This window comes from Sabethes cyaneus, chromosome 3, assembly GCF_943734655.1.
Source record: "Sabethes cyaneus chromosome 3, idSabCyanKW18_F2, whole genome shotgun sequence".
Taxonomy (NCBI): Eukaryota; Metazoa; Arthropoda; class Insecta; order Diptera; family Culicidae; genus Sabethes; species Sabethes cyaneus.
The window spans coordinates 249,989,743-250,003,525 of record NC_071355.1 but is presented as its reverse complement, the minus strand read 5'-3'; the positions used below and the strand labels follow the sequence as shown (position 1 = coordinate 250,003,525).

General features: G+C 44.2%; 3 protein-coding genes across 3 annotated transcripts; 2 read left to right on the top strand and 1 right to left on the bottom strand.

Moving 5' to 3' along the window:
- Positions 1-1,829: 1,829 nt before the first annotated feature.
- Positions 1,830-4,744, top strand: LOC128742029 (pre-mRNA-processing factor 40 homolog A). Its single transcript, XM_053838208.1, has 3 exons — positions 1,830-3,963; positions 4,023-4,274; positions 4,340-4,744. The coding sequence occupies exons 1-3, from the start codon at positions 1,960-1,962 to the stop codon at positions 4,568-4,570; spliced, it is 2,487 nt and encodes an 828-aa protein (XP_053694183.1). The 5' UTR covers positions 1,830-1,959; the 3' UTR covers positions 4,571-4,744.
- Positions 4,745-9,221: 4,477 nt separating this feature from the next.
- LOC128743412 (uncharacterized) lies at positions 9,222-11,081 on the bottom strand. Its single transcript, XM_053839975.1, has 5 exons — positions 11,017-11,081; positions 10,786-10,957; positions 10,036-10,669; positions 9,547-9,972; positions 9,222-9,475 (listed from the first exon to the last, which is right to left on the bottom strand). Exons 1-5 carry the CDS (start codon positions 11,019-11,021, stop codon positions 9,405-9,407), a joined length of 1,308 nt encoding a protein of 435 aa, XP_053695950.1. The 5' UTR covers positions 11,022-11,081; the 3' UTR covers positions 9,222-9,404.
- A 590-nt stretch (positions 11,082-11,671) lies between these two features.
- On the top strand, positions 11,672-13,637 carry LOC128742495 (serine--tRNA ligase, cytoplasmic). The gene is made up of 2 exons (XM_053838875.1): positions 11,672-13,150; positions 13,213-13,637. The coding sequence occupies exons 1-2, from the start codon at positions 11,795-11,797 to the stop codon at positions 13,357-13,359; spliced, it is 1,503 nt and encodes a 500-aa protein (XP_053694850.1). The 5' UTR covers positions 11,672-11,794; the 3' UTR covers positions 13,360-13,637.
- The last annotated feature ends 146 nt before the right edge of the window (positions 13,638-13,783 follow it).

Below are 13,783 nucleotides of genomic sequence, written 5' to 3'. Positions count from 1 at the left end.
AAAAGTCAAAAGTTGCAAAGTCAGGAAATGGCTTGGCAATCGCGACCTAAAACATTTTCTGAGTTTACAGCTCATTTTCCGGTTCCGGTCATCTCAGTTTAATTAAGGCCTTTGTCAAAATCAGCAATAAGCGTAGTGACTGCACTTGGTCACAGCGTGGATGGCTTCAGTTTTCGGATGCAGCACCCGCCATCGAGATGCGACCGTGATTGGCTAGAAACGCACAGAAATTTTTGGTCTGCCGTTCGCCCTACTGCTGATTCACATCGGAGTAGCAGAACATACCAATCTGATTGATAATACGGTGCCAGTTTCGGTTGGCGTTTTTTTTTCATACTGTTCTGCGGGGTCGATTGTACCGAGATTATACTGTTGGCCATCAGTTTGACATCGTTTAGTCATTCTTAGCGCAAACTAGATTTGGACTAAGTCTAGCACCGTGAATCGATGGATTGGAATACATTGCCCGAATCAAAACTTTTATCCGATAACTAGTACAAATTTGATGTTCCACTTCCTCACGAACAGCAAAACGCAGACAAGCACAAGAGACAACTGCGAAGCTGCAACTGTCAAAACGATCAGCTGCTCTAATGTCAAACCAGAGTTGCCAGTGAGAAAAAGTTATCATTGTTGCCAGAAACGTGTTATTTTTGTTATGTCAAGGAAGATCTCTAATGTCAAGGGAGAATAAATTACAATATTTTTGTTTTTTAATTTTTTAGTGCTCTGCATCTTTTTAAAAAAGAAAAAACTATACTCTGGTAGTCATAATGGGAAGCTTTATCGTTCCTTCTAAAAAAATCATCTTTTTATCACAAATTTTAGGACCCAATTCATTGCCTCTTCATTGCAGTTTTAAAAGCAGCTATTAACAAACTCCAAGTTTGATAAAATCACCAGATTTATAGATATTTAAGAGCTGAAAAAATGTTTTTACTTCTAAAACTGAACCATAGTTCAGCCACAGGTTGAATAAAATTAGCTATAAAAGCGTTTGATCAGCCTGAAATTGTTACTTGGGACAGATAACCGCCAAAGAGCCGCGTTACTCAGGAACCGGAGCGTTAGCCAGTGCGCATAGCGAGATGTCCTGAGCCAACGGGATTGGTGGAGAAGGTGAGTCTGACCCGTTCTGCGATTCGAGCCTCTGCATTTGCGAAAGGTGTGAGAGGTGGCCGGGTACACCCTTTAGAGGTGTATGTATTAGTAGTATGTGAACATAGCCTAACCGATCCTTCTTTTGTTTCTTTATACACCCGCCCTAACTTCATAGCTCTGCCGACGCCATCGACTGCTTAACAAAAGTGGGGGGATTCACCAATACCCTAAATAAAACAAAGCTACTGAACATTGTTTTGTTCTCGTAAGCAGGCCCATTCACAAAAATCCAGTGAATACAATCGCTCGTGGACAAGATTGCAAAAATCCATTTGTGAAACTTTTTTCAGTGCAGTTTTGCTTCATGTAAAGCTAGTATTACTCAATTTTCGATTGCTTTCAACAAGCGTGTTCTGTTCGCGTCGTTCGCATCGCGCAAAAACAATGATGCCAAGTGTAAAGATTTTTAGTTTATTGTGAAAAAATTGAGATAAGCTAAGCAATAATTGTCAAAAATTGAAAATAAAGGCAGTTTTCGTTTTGCACCATTGATATTTGAGTAAAAAATTCGTATTTTTTGGTATTTTTTTAAATAATTTTCCATACACCCGCCGCACTCAAACAAGAGATATTTTAGTCTTTTTTATAAGAGGGACTTGTGAAACATTAAAAAACACCTGGCATCGTTGTTTTAAATTTCGGTGCGGCTTGAAATGTCAAATCGTGCAAATTCCTGAAACCGTGGCCGCGCATATAAGGTGAAAAAACGGTCGCGTTTAATGGGGCTTTCTGGCGTTCTATTAAGCTAAGTTTACGGAATTTCACAGTTGCTCTCGGTTACAAGCAGTGTATGTAAGAATGTCGGTTCCACCGGTTGCCGGAGTGCAACCGTTTCCGGCGCTTGTGCCGTTTAGTGTTCCCCCACCAGGATTCGGCGCTGCCCCAGCTGCTGCCGTGCCTGGTGCAGAGGCTCCTGTGTTACCTATGATACCGATTGTTCCGCAAGTGGTTAGTGAGTGGACTGAACACAAAGCACCGGACGGGAGAGTGTACTACTATAACAGCGTCTCGAAGCAAAGTTTATGGGAAAAACCGGATGAACTAAAGTCTCCGGCGGAAAAGTTACTTTCACAATGCCCATGGAAGGAATATAAATCAGACCAAGGTAAAGTTTACTATCACAATGTGAATACGAAGGAATCGCAATGGGTTGCTCCACCGGAGTATCTGGAGCTGAAAGAAAAAGTGGAAGCAGAGAAGGCAGCAGCTGAAGCTGCCAAAGCAGCCGCACTAAAAACGGTGGCCCCTGGAGCGATTCCTATGATGATTCCGCCAGTAGTGTTGCCAGTTATGTCTCCGGCGCTGGTGACTGCAGAATCGATACCTTCACTTTCGGGGGTCACTCCTGGATCTGCTGAAAATTCATCCTCCGCGCTGGATCAAGCGATGGCAGCAACTTTGGCTGCCATAGAAGTTCCCGAAGATCCGGCCCCAAAGAAAGAGGAAGAAGAAAAACCGGTGGTTGAGGAAGAACCCGCCGTTGAGTTTAAAGATAAGAGGGAAGCGATTGAAGCTTTCAAGGAATTTTTGAGGGAGAAAAATATCCCTTCCAGCTCCAGCTGGGAGCAATGTGTCAAGATTGTGCAAAAAGATCCTAAATTCAATATATTTAAAAAATTGCAAGAGAAGAAGCAAGCATTTAATGCGTACAAGACTCAGAAGCAGAAGGATGAAAAGGAGGAACAACGGCTCAAAGTCAAAAAATCAAAAGAGGAGCTGGAAAAGTTCCTGATGACTTCGGACAAAATGAATGCTTCCCTGAAGTACTACCGGTGCGACGAAATGTTTGCCAATTTGGACGTTTGGAAATCAGTTCCCGAACTGGACAGAAGAGATATTTACGATGATTGCATTTTTAATCTGGCCAAGAGGGAAAAGGAAGAAGCTAGACTGCTCAAGAAACGAAACATGCGAGTTCTGGGCGAACTGCTAGAAGCGATGACTTCGGTCACTTATCAAACCACTTGGTCCGAGGCGCAGGTCATGTTATTGGAGAATACATCCTTTAAGAATGACGTGAATCTGCTTGGCATGGACAAAGAGGATGCTTTGATTGTTTTCGAAGAACACATCCGTACCTTGGAGCGCGAGGAAGACGAAGATAAGGAACGCGAGAAAAAGCGAGTGAAGAGGCAGCAACGTAAGAATCGAGATCAATTTTTGGCTTTGCTAGATGGTCTTCACGAGGAGGGTAAACTGACTTCAATGTCGCTGTGGGTTGAGCTTTATCCCATCATTTCGGCTGACCTGCGATTTTCTGCCATGCTCGGTCAAATTGGTTCCACTCCGTTGGATCTATTCAAATTCTACGTGGAAAACCTTAAAGCACGCTTCCACGATGAAAAGAAAATAATCAAAGAAATTCTTAAGGAAAAAGAATTCATCGTTCAGTCGGGTACGACATTTGAAGACTTTGCCACCGTAGTTTGCGAGGACAAGCGTTCGGCCACGCTAGATGCCGGCAATGTGAAGCTAACGTACAACTCGTTGCTCGAGAAGGCTGAAGCTGCCGAGAAAGAAAGGCTGAAGGAGGAAACACGTCGCATACGGAAGATGGAGAACGAACTGAAGGGCGCGTGGTTGGAAGCCGGCCTGTCCGCCGGTGACAGCTGGGATATCGCGCAAAAGCTGGTCCTGGAGCTGGACGTTTACGATCTGTACGAGAAGGAAGACAAGGTGGAGCGTCTTTGGGAAGAGTTTATCAAGGAAGCCGAAGATTCCTGCAGTCATCATCACTCGCGCTCGAAGAAATCGAAGAAAAACCGTAAGCACAAAAAGAAATCGCGCTCATCTTCGAAATCGGTAAGCTTACGAATGGGAATGTTAGGTCTAGTGGATTTTAACGTTTTTTTTTCTCACAGGAATCGGAAGCTTCGGAGCCAGAGTACGAGAAACCAGCAAAGAAGAAACGCAAATCTCGCTCCAAATCACGTTCCAGCAGGAGTGAGTCGGAAAGTGACGAACAGCAAAGCGAACGGGAACGCAAACGTAAGAAGAAGAAGAAGCATCGCCGTCATTCACGTTCTCCGTCGTTTGAGGAACCACTCATGGCTTTGGAGACAAAAAATGGCACGGCATCTAAATCTCCATCGCCGGAAGTTGAACGCAAGAAGGTAGTTCGATTTGCTCCGTTGCAGGCGTGTGGCGATCTGGAAATAATTTTACCATTTTCTTTCAGAGGAAAAAGGATAAAAAGAAGAAGGAGAAACGTCGTTCGCGGTCGGTTAGCCGAGGCAGCAGTCCCGGGGCGGCTAAACATCGATCCCCACCGGAAGAGGGCGGTCGGAATGGTGGCGGCGGTGGTTCTGTTTCACCCAAGGGTTCCGACGACGTTGCATTGTCCGAATCGGAACTGGAATCGCAACGAGCAGCGCTACTTGCGCAGTTGAATGAACAGATGGACGAGTGATGTCGGTGGTGGGGTCAGTCTGCCGATGTCAAACTTGACCGTGACCGTTCCCGGAGAAAATAAAACAGCAACCGAAGTAGGAGAAGCAAAAAAAATTACAACGTCGAATTGTATCTCTTTGAACACTAGCAAACTATACCAGATGATGATGAATATGAATGCAATCAGTTTATTGTGGACGAACAATCATTTAAGGCTTGAGTTTCCGAAAGTCCAACAAGAACTCGCCTACAAATTTCTCTAAGCTTGTAATCTGGGTAGGTTTTCTCGAGCCATCCGCGAGTCAATATGAATCCCAAATCCTAGGCGTCGTTTAAATGTTACTTTCAAGTCGACCAGTACCTATGCTCAGTACCAGAAAGTTTAGCAGACGAGAGACGAAAATCGACGTCTCTTTTATCCTTTTATGCCGCATTTATGAACAGCAACTGGGATGTCAAACTTGCAGTTCCATAAGAACACTAAAGAATAAAAGAGACGACAAATTCTGTTTGCCAAATCTAATTTAATGTTGAACATAGGACCTGTACCACAAGCTACTATGGCAACCAAGAATTCTGGTGATTTGTTTACATCAAATTTTGAACTGGGAATAAATCTATTATCAGCTATTTACAAGGTATCAACAACTATCTGCCGGTTGGTCTTTTCTGAAGATGTAATTCAGTTTATTGTCACCATTTTTAACGTACCGGACGGATAGGCAATTTGTCCGGGATTGGAAATCGTTTGATTTTGCCTTCTACTGGTCCTGCTGCCACCAGAAGCCCTTCATGAATTGTAGTCGACGATGCTATAAACTCTGCCTCGCAAGGCGACAATGGGGCACAGATGAATGCCGCTTAACGCTTCACGTCTTCTCCCCAACCCGCGTCGGTAAAGCCCGTTAGCTACGGATTTCTTTCCACAGTGTATTCCAGTCGAGCACGCAGACAGTCCACGTCGGGTTGCTCGTGCCGCATACAGACGGGAACCAATTGCCTTTCCTGAAACGAGCACCTCGGATCGACTATCTTTTTCCGAGATGGTCGGGTTCGTGCTCTTATCAAGCTTCAAACTCGGCTCCGTTGAGACGGTTACGGGGTTGAAGTTCGCCATGTTGAATCTCTTCAGGATTTTTTCAATGTAATTTTGTTGATTGACGTTAATTTAGCTGTTCTCTGAATTTCTTTTGATCCTCAGGCCCAAGCACAGCTTTGCTTCTCCTAGATCCTCCATTTTAAAGAGATTGTTCAGTAACGTTTCCAGGTTTACTTTCATTTCTGCGTCGTTAGGTATGAAATTGGGAAGGCATCCCAAGTCCCACCCTAGCACCTTACGTGACCATACCTGAACATACTTTATTTTATATTTTTGAGTAGTCAAGGGAGGTGCGGGGTCGTGTAATTTTCAGTTTCTAATCTTAAGACTGTAGTTTTGGGCAACCATCGAACCACATCACTTTATTTTCAAGTGTTATATTATTGAAACTAATATTTTTGGTAGACTAATCTGTTTTCAGAGTGCGAAATAAGGCACTATATCCTTGGCCAATTGCAGCCTGGCTTCTGCTCTAAATGCCATTAGTTCATCCCCGAGGGTCTTGGGTATCACTTAAATTATATTAACAAAGATACTTAAAACGAGTAAAAATAAATCTATCTATATAGGAAGCGTTTGGTACGGGAGGTCCACGCTTTCTTCCTTTTTCTAGATTTCAAGGACTTGACTTAATCAGCTCCAGGCTGTGGTTTCCTCTGCTGTACGAAGAAGTAGTCTCCATTCCACTCGGTCCATGGCCGCAATTCACCAACCACATAGTCTGCGTAGGGTCCGCAGGTCATCTTCCACTTGATCGATCCATCTTGCTAGCTGTACGCCCCCCGCCGTCTCGTTCCAGTCAGATCGTTATTAAGAACTTTTTTAACCGGGCTGTCGTCCGACATCCTCTCGACGTGCCCAGCCCATCGCAGGTGACCGATTTTTGCGATGTGAGCGATGGGTGGTTCCCTAAGCAGCTGATGCAATTCATGGTTCGTTCGCGTCTTCCATCTGCACTCCGCTGTAGATGGTGCGCAACACCTTCCGTTCGAAAACACTAAAGGCGCGTTGGTCCTCCACGAGCATAGTCCATACCTCATGGCCGTAAAGGACTATTGGTCTAATCAGCGTCTTTTAGATTGTTAACTTCGTGCGGTGGCGAATTTTGTTCGATCGTAGCGTTTTACGGAGTCCGAAGTAGGCACGATGCGTTTTTGTATTTCTCTACTGGTATCGTTCTGCGGTAACCAGTGAGCCCAGATACACGAACTCTTCTACCACCTCGATTTCATCACCGTCTAAATGAATCCGGGGAGGGAGGTCAGCATTTTCTTCTCTAGAACCTCTTCCTTTGATGTATTTTGTTTTCGATTCATTAATGACAAGTCCTATCCGTTTGGCTTCAGCTTTCAGTCCGATGTACGTTTCCGATATCCTCTCAAAGGTACGTATAACGATGTCAACGTCGTCAGCGAAACTAATAAGCTGGACGGACTTCGTGAATATCATGCCACTCGTGTCTATCCCCGCTCTTCTTATCACACCCTCCAAAGCGATGTTGAACAGCAAACACGAAAGCCCGTCACCTTGCCGTAACCCTCTTCGAGATTCAAAGGGACTCTAGACTGCCCCTGATACTCGAACAACACACAATACTCGATCCATCGTCGCCTTGACCAATCGCGTTAGTTTATCCGGAAATTCGTAGTAGTGCATAATCTGCCATAGCTGATCTCGATCGATCGTGTCATACGCCGATTTGAAGTCGATGAATAAATGATGCGTGGACACGTTGTATTCGCGACATGTCTGCAACACTTGCCGAAGCGCGAAGATCTTATCCGTGGTGGCACGGGCACCCATGAATCCCGCTTGATATTGCCCCACGCACTCCTTTGCAAATGATGATGATCGACGACACGCGGCATTCAACAGTGTGATTTCGCGGCAGTTACACCAATCCAACTTGTCGCCCTTTTTGTAGATCGGACACACGATGCCTTCCGTCCACTCTTTCGGTAGTAGCTCCTCCTCCCAAATCTTGACAACAACCCGATGCAGCACTCTGGCCGGTGCGTTACCACCGTGTTTCAGCAGCTTGCCGGATAGCTGATCAGCCCCAGCCGCTTTATTGTTCTTCAGCCGACCGATCTCTTCTGCTACCTCCTGGAGGTCGAGGGCTGATATTCTGTCGTCTTCTGCACGTGCTCCAAGATCTATTGCCATATCGCCATCTCCATGTTCAGCTACATCGCCGTTGTTATGGTGCTCGTCACAATACTGCTTCGACCTCTCGATCACCTCCACCACGTGGAGGCGTGAGGCGGGAGCTTGTGAGGACTAGAGCTGTGTTTGACGCTCTTTCCAGGTTGTCATCTCACCATTTGAAGCCGGTGAGCACTGGTTTTCGTAGGAATTTATCAGGCGGGATTCACCATCCGATACATTATGCAGAAATGCCGGGTGTGCAACGAGCCAACAACTTCATTGATTTTAAAGCAGCATACGATACCGTCAATCGAGACCAGCTATGGCAGATAATGCACGAACACGGTTTTCCTGATAAACTGACGCGACTGATTAGAGCTACATTGTATTGAGTGATGTATTTCGTGCACATCTCAGGGATACTCTCGAGTCCCTTTGAAACGCGGCGAGGGTTGAGACAACGCTATCCTGCATGCTGTTCAACATCACTCTTGACGGGGTGATCCGAAGAGCGAGCATCGAAACTCGTAACTAAAGGCACGTTTTTCACCAAGAGTAGTCAGCTGAAAGCAGAGTCTGCGAGGATTGGGCTGAAAATAAATGCGTCGAAGACCAAATACATGAAAGAAAGAGGCTCAAAAGAAACAAATGTTGACGGCGACGAACTAGAAGTGGTGCCTAGATGAATTCGTGTTTTTGAGATCGCTGGTGACCGCGGACAACATTAGTAAGGAGATCCAGCGGCACATTCATTCGGCAAATCGGGCCTACTTTGCCCTTCGCAAAAGGCTACGATCAAGAAGCGTACGCCGCCGTACGAAGCTGATAATGTACAAAACCCTTATTAGACCGGTAGTTCTTTATGAACTTGAAGCCGTGACGCTTCTTACCGAGGAAATACGCATCCTTGCTGTGTCTGGGTGAACGTTATTTGGCGGAGTACAACCTGAAAGCGGAGTGTGGCGAAGGCGTATGAATTACGAGCTACAGGCACTGCTTGCGGAGATTCCCATCGTACACCTGGCGAAAGTTTTGAGACTACGGTGGGCCTGTCGCATCGCTAGGGTGCCGGACGACTGTGCAGTAAATTCCGTTCTCTTCAAGAAACCAACTGGCAACAGAAACAGAGGGTGCAGCGTCCTAGATGGCTTGACCAGGTTGAAGCCGACTTGCGTGTGTCGAGACGCGCAACGAATTGACGACGAGTAGCCCAGGACCGACTACAATAGAGAGGAATTCTTGATACGGCAAGAGACACCCCAGCTCTGTGATGGTAAAGTATGTAACTAAGGGTACCAACTCCCCGTTGCTAAGACCTGCTTGCTGTGATTGTAGATTTTTTAATTAAAGTTTTACGCTTATTGATGTTTTGAAAGCAAACTGTACGGCAATATATTCCAACAAAACACATTATTTACTGACCAGAAGATATTTCTTTTAAAAAATCCTGTTATAATGCTAAAAAGAACAATTTCGTTTATGTAATATATACATCCTTATCAAAAATACAATTACAACAGAACGCACACGTTATCGTTTACTTTGTGCTGCAGAGAAAAAATAAATACGAAGCTTATTATGGCGATTCGATGAAAGTGACACACTTTCAACCACCGCCCATCCGTGGCAGTCGAGTTGTTGGATTTCGCTGGAATTCCTCCGGAGAAGGATTCATCACTGTAGGATGAATTCGACAATAAATTAATTCAAATCTGCAATCAAACGGCTCTAGAAAAAGCGAATCTTACCTGGTCTTTCATTGGTACGGCGTCGCTTTACACCACTCGGTCCCGGCTGAGGTTCCTGCGGCTGTACCAGAAGTACCGGTTCATCATCGTCCGAAGCCACAGCATCCGAGGAGCGTTTGCGGCGTGTGTCCGAAGAATTGCTGACGCTGGTTTCACTGTTCGAGCTGCTGGTACTGGTATCCCCTTGTACAGTTTCATCGATAGTCAATCGTCCACCTGCTACACTCTGAGAGCTCACGTTCACTTCACGAGAGCTGTGGGTGTTGCTCACGGACTGAGAGGACACTGGTTGCGATAACGTAGGTTGCGTAGAGTGTGTTGTACTTTGAGATGATGGATTATCGATCACTCCTCTTTGGGTTACTTCCTCAGAAGATATATTTACTCCCACCTGAGACTCCAAAGACGTCAACGATGATGAGGGATCTGTTGGGAACCAAAAACGATTTCAAGACAAAAAAAACGCTTTTATCACAAGCAAAGAATTACCATCAATTAAGCGTAAACCGTCGGCCTCCACCTCCGGTAGAGCAGATTCGGTTACATTTTCAGCGGATGAAATACTAATATCCGACTGATCCCCTACTGACGGTGTCGATAGTAGTTCATGTTGCTGCTCAAGAGGAGGGGGAGGAGGAGGAGCAGGTTGCACAAATGTCACTTGTCGTCTGCGATTTTCTTCCCGTTGGACGGTTGGTGTTTGTTCCTCTGCCATTGTGTCAAACATGTCATATAGTTGGTAGGAATCTGGTTCCGAACGTAGATTTATATATTTTTCTTTGATTGTCAAGCACATATCTTGCATGGTAGGAAACTTTTGGTTTGCCATTCGGCATGAATCGGGAAATATTTTCATCAGTCGTTTCAATTTTTGCATTTTTGGCATGGCCTTCTTCGCAATCTTTTTATAAGACGAGAGCAGTCCCGTCTGTTCAGTCATGATGATCCGATCTACCTCGGCCAGTTGCTTGTAATACGGATTGAGGTAAATGAATTCTTCCAGCATTTCCATGAGTTCCCCATCGTTAAGAATACTGTTCTCCTTAAATGCTTTCTCTCCAGGGAACTGGGTCTGGAAATGTTCTTGTTCGATCATACAGCGCGGACAATATATTTGATCGCCCTAAAAATAAACACACAAAAATACGCTTTACACCTCCCTGGGTACTTACGGAGTACGCAATTTTTCTGTTGCCGACTGAAGCAATAATGTTTTACAGATTCAGGAATTGTACTTACATTTTTGAGCGGACGGTACTTAAGAACCTGTGGGTTGTCTCCGACGTACATTAGAAACGGTGAATAGCAGAAGCACATAAAGCATAACGGAAAGTTGAAGTGATCCTTTCCCATGTAACAGAAATCTTTCGTTGGGTCGACCAAATCACTGCGGTATGAGTTTATATTTGTGCTAAAAAGTTTGAAAATGGTAAGATAACGAAAAGAAACTAATAGTTATATTTGAATTACCCCATTATGATATTTTCGATAGTTGAAAACAACCAGGACTTTAACGATTTTTATCTCCGACGCGGTGAAAAGATTGAAAATGAAAAGGAAAAGACCAAAAAGACAAACGCAAATAATGACACCAAAAGCAAAACCAAGCAAACAGCAAACAAACAACGGTAGAAAGTGTTGCCAGCAATATTTAAAAAATTTATTGTTGCTTGAATCGCAAAAACGGCAAGAACAAAACCGCAAAAACCAAGCTAATTTTATTTGCCGAGACAAAATTAACTTCGAAGAATTGCTATAGTTAAGTGACTTCTCGTGCAAACTTATTGAAAGTTGAGGAGAAGGTGGCAGACTCATTGAACTCAGCTTTTAGGTAATTTAAAAATTAGTTATAATTGTTAAGTTTATTAATCGTATTGTAAATTGATTCATGTCCGAAGTTTCCCTGATCTTCTATTTATTTATTTATTTCTTTCAAAAATCTTTTCGATTGATCTTATGCGGATATACAATAATACCGCGATATTTACTAAAATATTAAAAAAATTTAAAAAATCTTTTTTTTTCTAACTAAATAGGAGTGGGAAAAGCATCAGAAGAGATTTTTATGGGGATTCCACCGATTGCACGCCACCTTTCTGTTGTGCACATCGATCGGCCACGTTTAGATTGTGAGCTGTCAAACCGCGGCGGGAGTGATTGATTTTTCTAAAGCTTTTCTCGGTAGTTTCACGGATTTCGTCATCTCGAACTTGCTAAACCAGTTAACAGCTAATATACTAGATTAAACATGGTTCTGGATTTGGATCTGTTCCGCAGCGACAAAGGGCACGACCCGGCCAAGGTTTTCGCGAACCAGGAGCGGCGTTTCAAAGACGTCTCCCTTGTGCAAACCGTAATCGATCAGGACGGCGAATGGCGAAAGTGTCGTTTCAACGCGGACAACTTCAATAAACTGAAGAACCTCTGCAGCAAAGAGATTGGCGAGAAAATGAAGAAAAAAGAACCGCAGGGTGCGGAAGACGAGCCGGTTCCGGATTCTATAGTGACGGATTTGCTGGCCTTGAAAAGTGAAGATTTGAAGGCGCTGACTGTGAATCAGATTAAAAAAGTACGCGGATTAATCGATGATGCGGTGGTTGATAACGAGAAGAAACTTAACGAAGCGGAGGCAAAGCGGAATTCTGCTTTGAGGGAGGTTGGTAACCATTTGCACGAAAGCGTACCCGTTAGTAACGACGAGGATGAAAATCGAATCGAGCGAACCTTCGGAGATTGCGAGAAACGTCAGAAGTATTCCCACGTAGATTTGATAGTTATGATTGATGGAATGAATGGTGAGAAAGGGGCAGTAGTTTCCGGCGGGCGAGGATACTTCTTAACGGGTCCGGCAGTGTTTTTGGAACAGGCCTTAATTCAACATGCTTTGCATAGCTTGTATAACAACGGGTATACTCCTCTCTACACTCCATTCTTTATGCGCAAAGAGGTGATGCAAGAAGTGGCACAATTGTCACAATTCGACGAGGAATTGTACAAGGTTGTTGGAAAGGGTAGTGACAAAGCGGAAGAAGGCAGCACCGATGAGAAGTACTTGATTGCCACATCTGAACAACCCATCGCGGCCTATCATCGCGATGAGTGGATTCCTGAGGCTTCGTTACCCATCAAGTATGCTGGTTTGTCTACGTGCTTCCGACAGGAAGTGGGTTCCCATGGGCGCGACACCCGTGGCATTTTCCGAGTTCATCAGTTTGAGAAGGTGGAACAGTTTGTACTGACCTCTCCACATGACAATAAATCCTGGGAAATGATGAACGAAATGATAGCTAACTCGGAACAATTTTGCCAGTCCCTGGAAATTCCTTATCGCATTGTGAATATTGTTTCTGGAGCATTGAATCACGCGGCTTCGAAAAAACTTGACTTGGAAGCCTGGTTTGCCGGTTCTGGTGCATTTAGGGAGCTGGTATCCTGCAGCAACTGTCTGGACTATCAAGCGCGAAGATTACTGGTGCGTTACGGTCAAACCAAAAAGATGAATGCCGCCGTAGATTTCGTGCACATGCTTAACGCTACCATGTGCGCCACAACACGTGTGATTTGTGCTATTCTGGAGACGCACCAAACCGAAACCGGGGTTAAGGTAAAAGATTTTTTGATGGTGATAGGTTAGAAGCTCAAATTATGCGCTACGTTTTATTGCAGGTTCCGGAACCACTGAAGAAGTACATGCCAGAAAGGTATCGAGATGAAATTCCTTTTGTGAAGCCGGCTCCGATTGAACTAGAGGCAGCTGCTGCACAAACCAAGAAAGACAAAAAGAGCGGCAAAAAGGAAGGACCAGCCGCTTGAATGGTAAAAATCTCGGTTTAACATAAGTTACTATTTATTTGGAAAATGCATTTGCAACAAGCAAGCTTAATGCTTTACGATAATACGTTTCGAAATATTCGTAACCATAAGAGCGGTAAGTGCTGAAATAAAAATTAAATGCGAGCCTCAGCCTTAAATTATTATCTTGTTTTCTGATCACAAACAACAAAAACAAAAAAACGTTCATAACATTTTTGACGTTTGTCCTACTGGATTTGCTGACATGATCGATCGAAGTACACTGCGATGCACGTGGATTTTTTCAAATATTTCTCTGTGATTTTAAAACAGTTTGTGCATTTTAGATGCCAAACACATAAAATTATTATTTAGCCTTTATGGTTTGGTTGGTTGGTGAGTGAATAAGTGATAGAACCTGAAATGAGCACACAGTCAATTTGTA

Coding starts and splice junctions, on each gene's coding strand:
- LOC128742029 (XM_053838208.1), top strand. CDS start 1,960: ATGTCGGTTCCACCGGTTGCCGGAGTGCAACCGTTTCCGGCGCTTGTG. Junction 3,964..4,022: donor CGCGCTCATCTTCGAAATCG/GTAAGCTTACGA, acceptor TTTTTCTCACAG/GAATCGGAAGCTTCGGAGCC. Junction 4,275..4,339: donor CGGAAGTTGAACGCAAGAAG/GTAGTTCGATTT, acceptor ATTTTCTTTCAG/AGGAAAAAGGATAAAAAGAA.
- LOC128743412 (XM_053839975.1), bottom strand. Junction 9,973..10,035: donor CGGTTTACGCTTAATTGATG/GTAATTCTTTGC, acceptor GGTTCCCAACAG/ATCCCTCATCATCGTTGACG. Junction 9,476..9,546: donor CCGTACCAATGAAAGACCAG/GTAAGATTCGCT, acceptor TTCATCCTACAG/TGATGAATCCTTCTCCGGAG.
- LOC128742495 (XM_053838875.1), top strand. CDS start 11,795: ATGGTTCTGGATTTGGATCTGTTCCGCAGCGACAAAGGGCACGACCCG. Junction 13,151..13,212: donor AAACCGAAACCGGGGTTAAG/GTAAAAGATTTT, acceptor GTTTTATTGCAG/GTTCCGGAACCACTGAAGAA.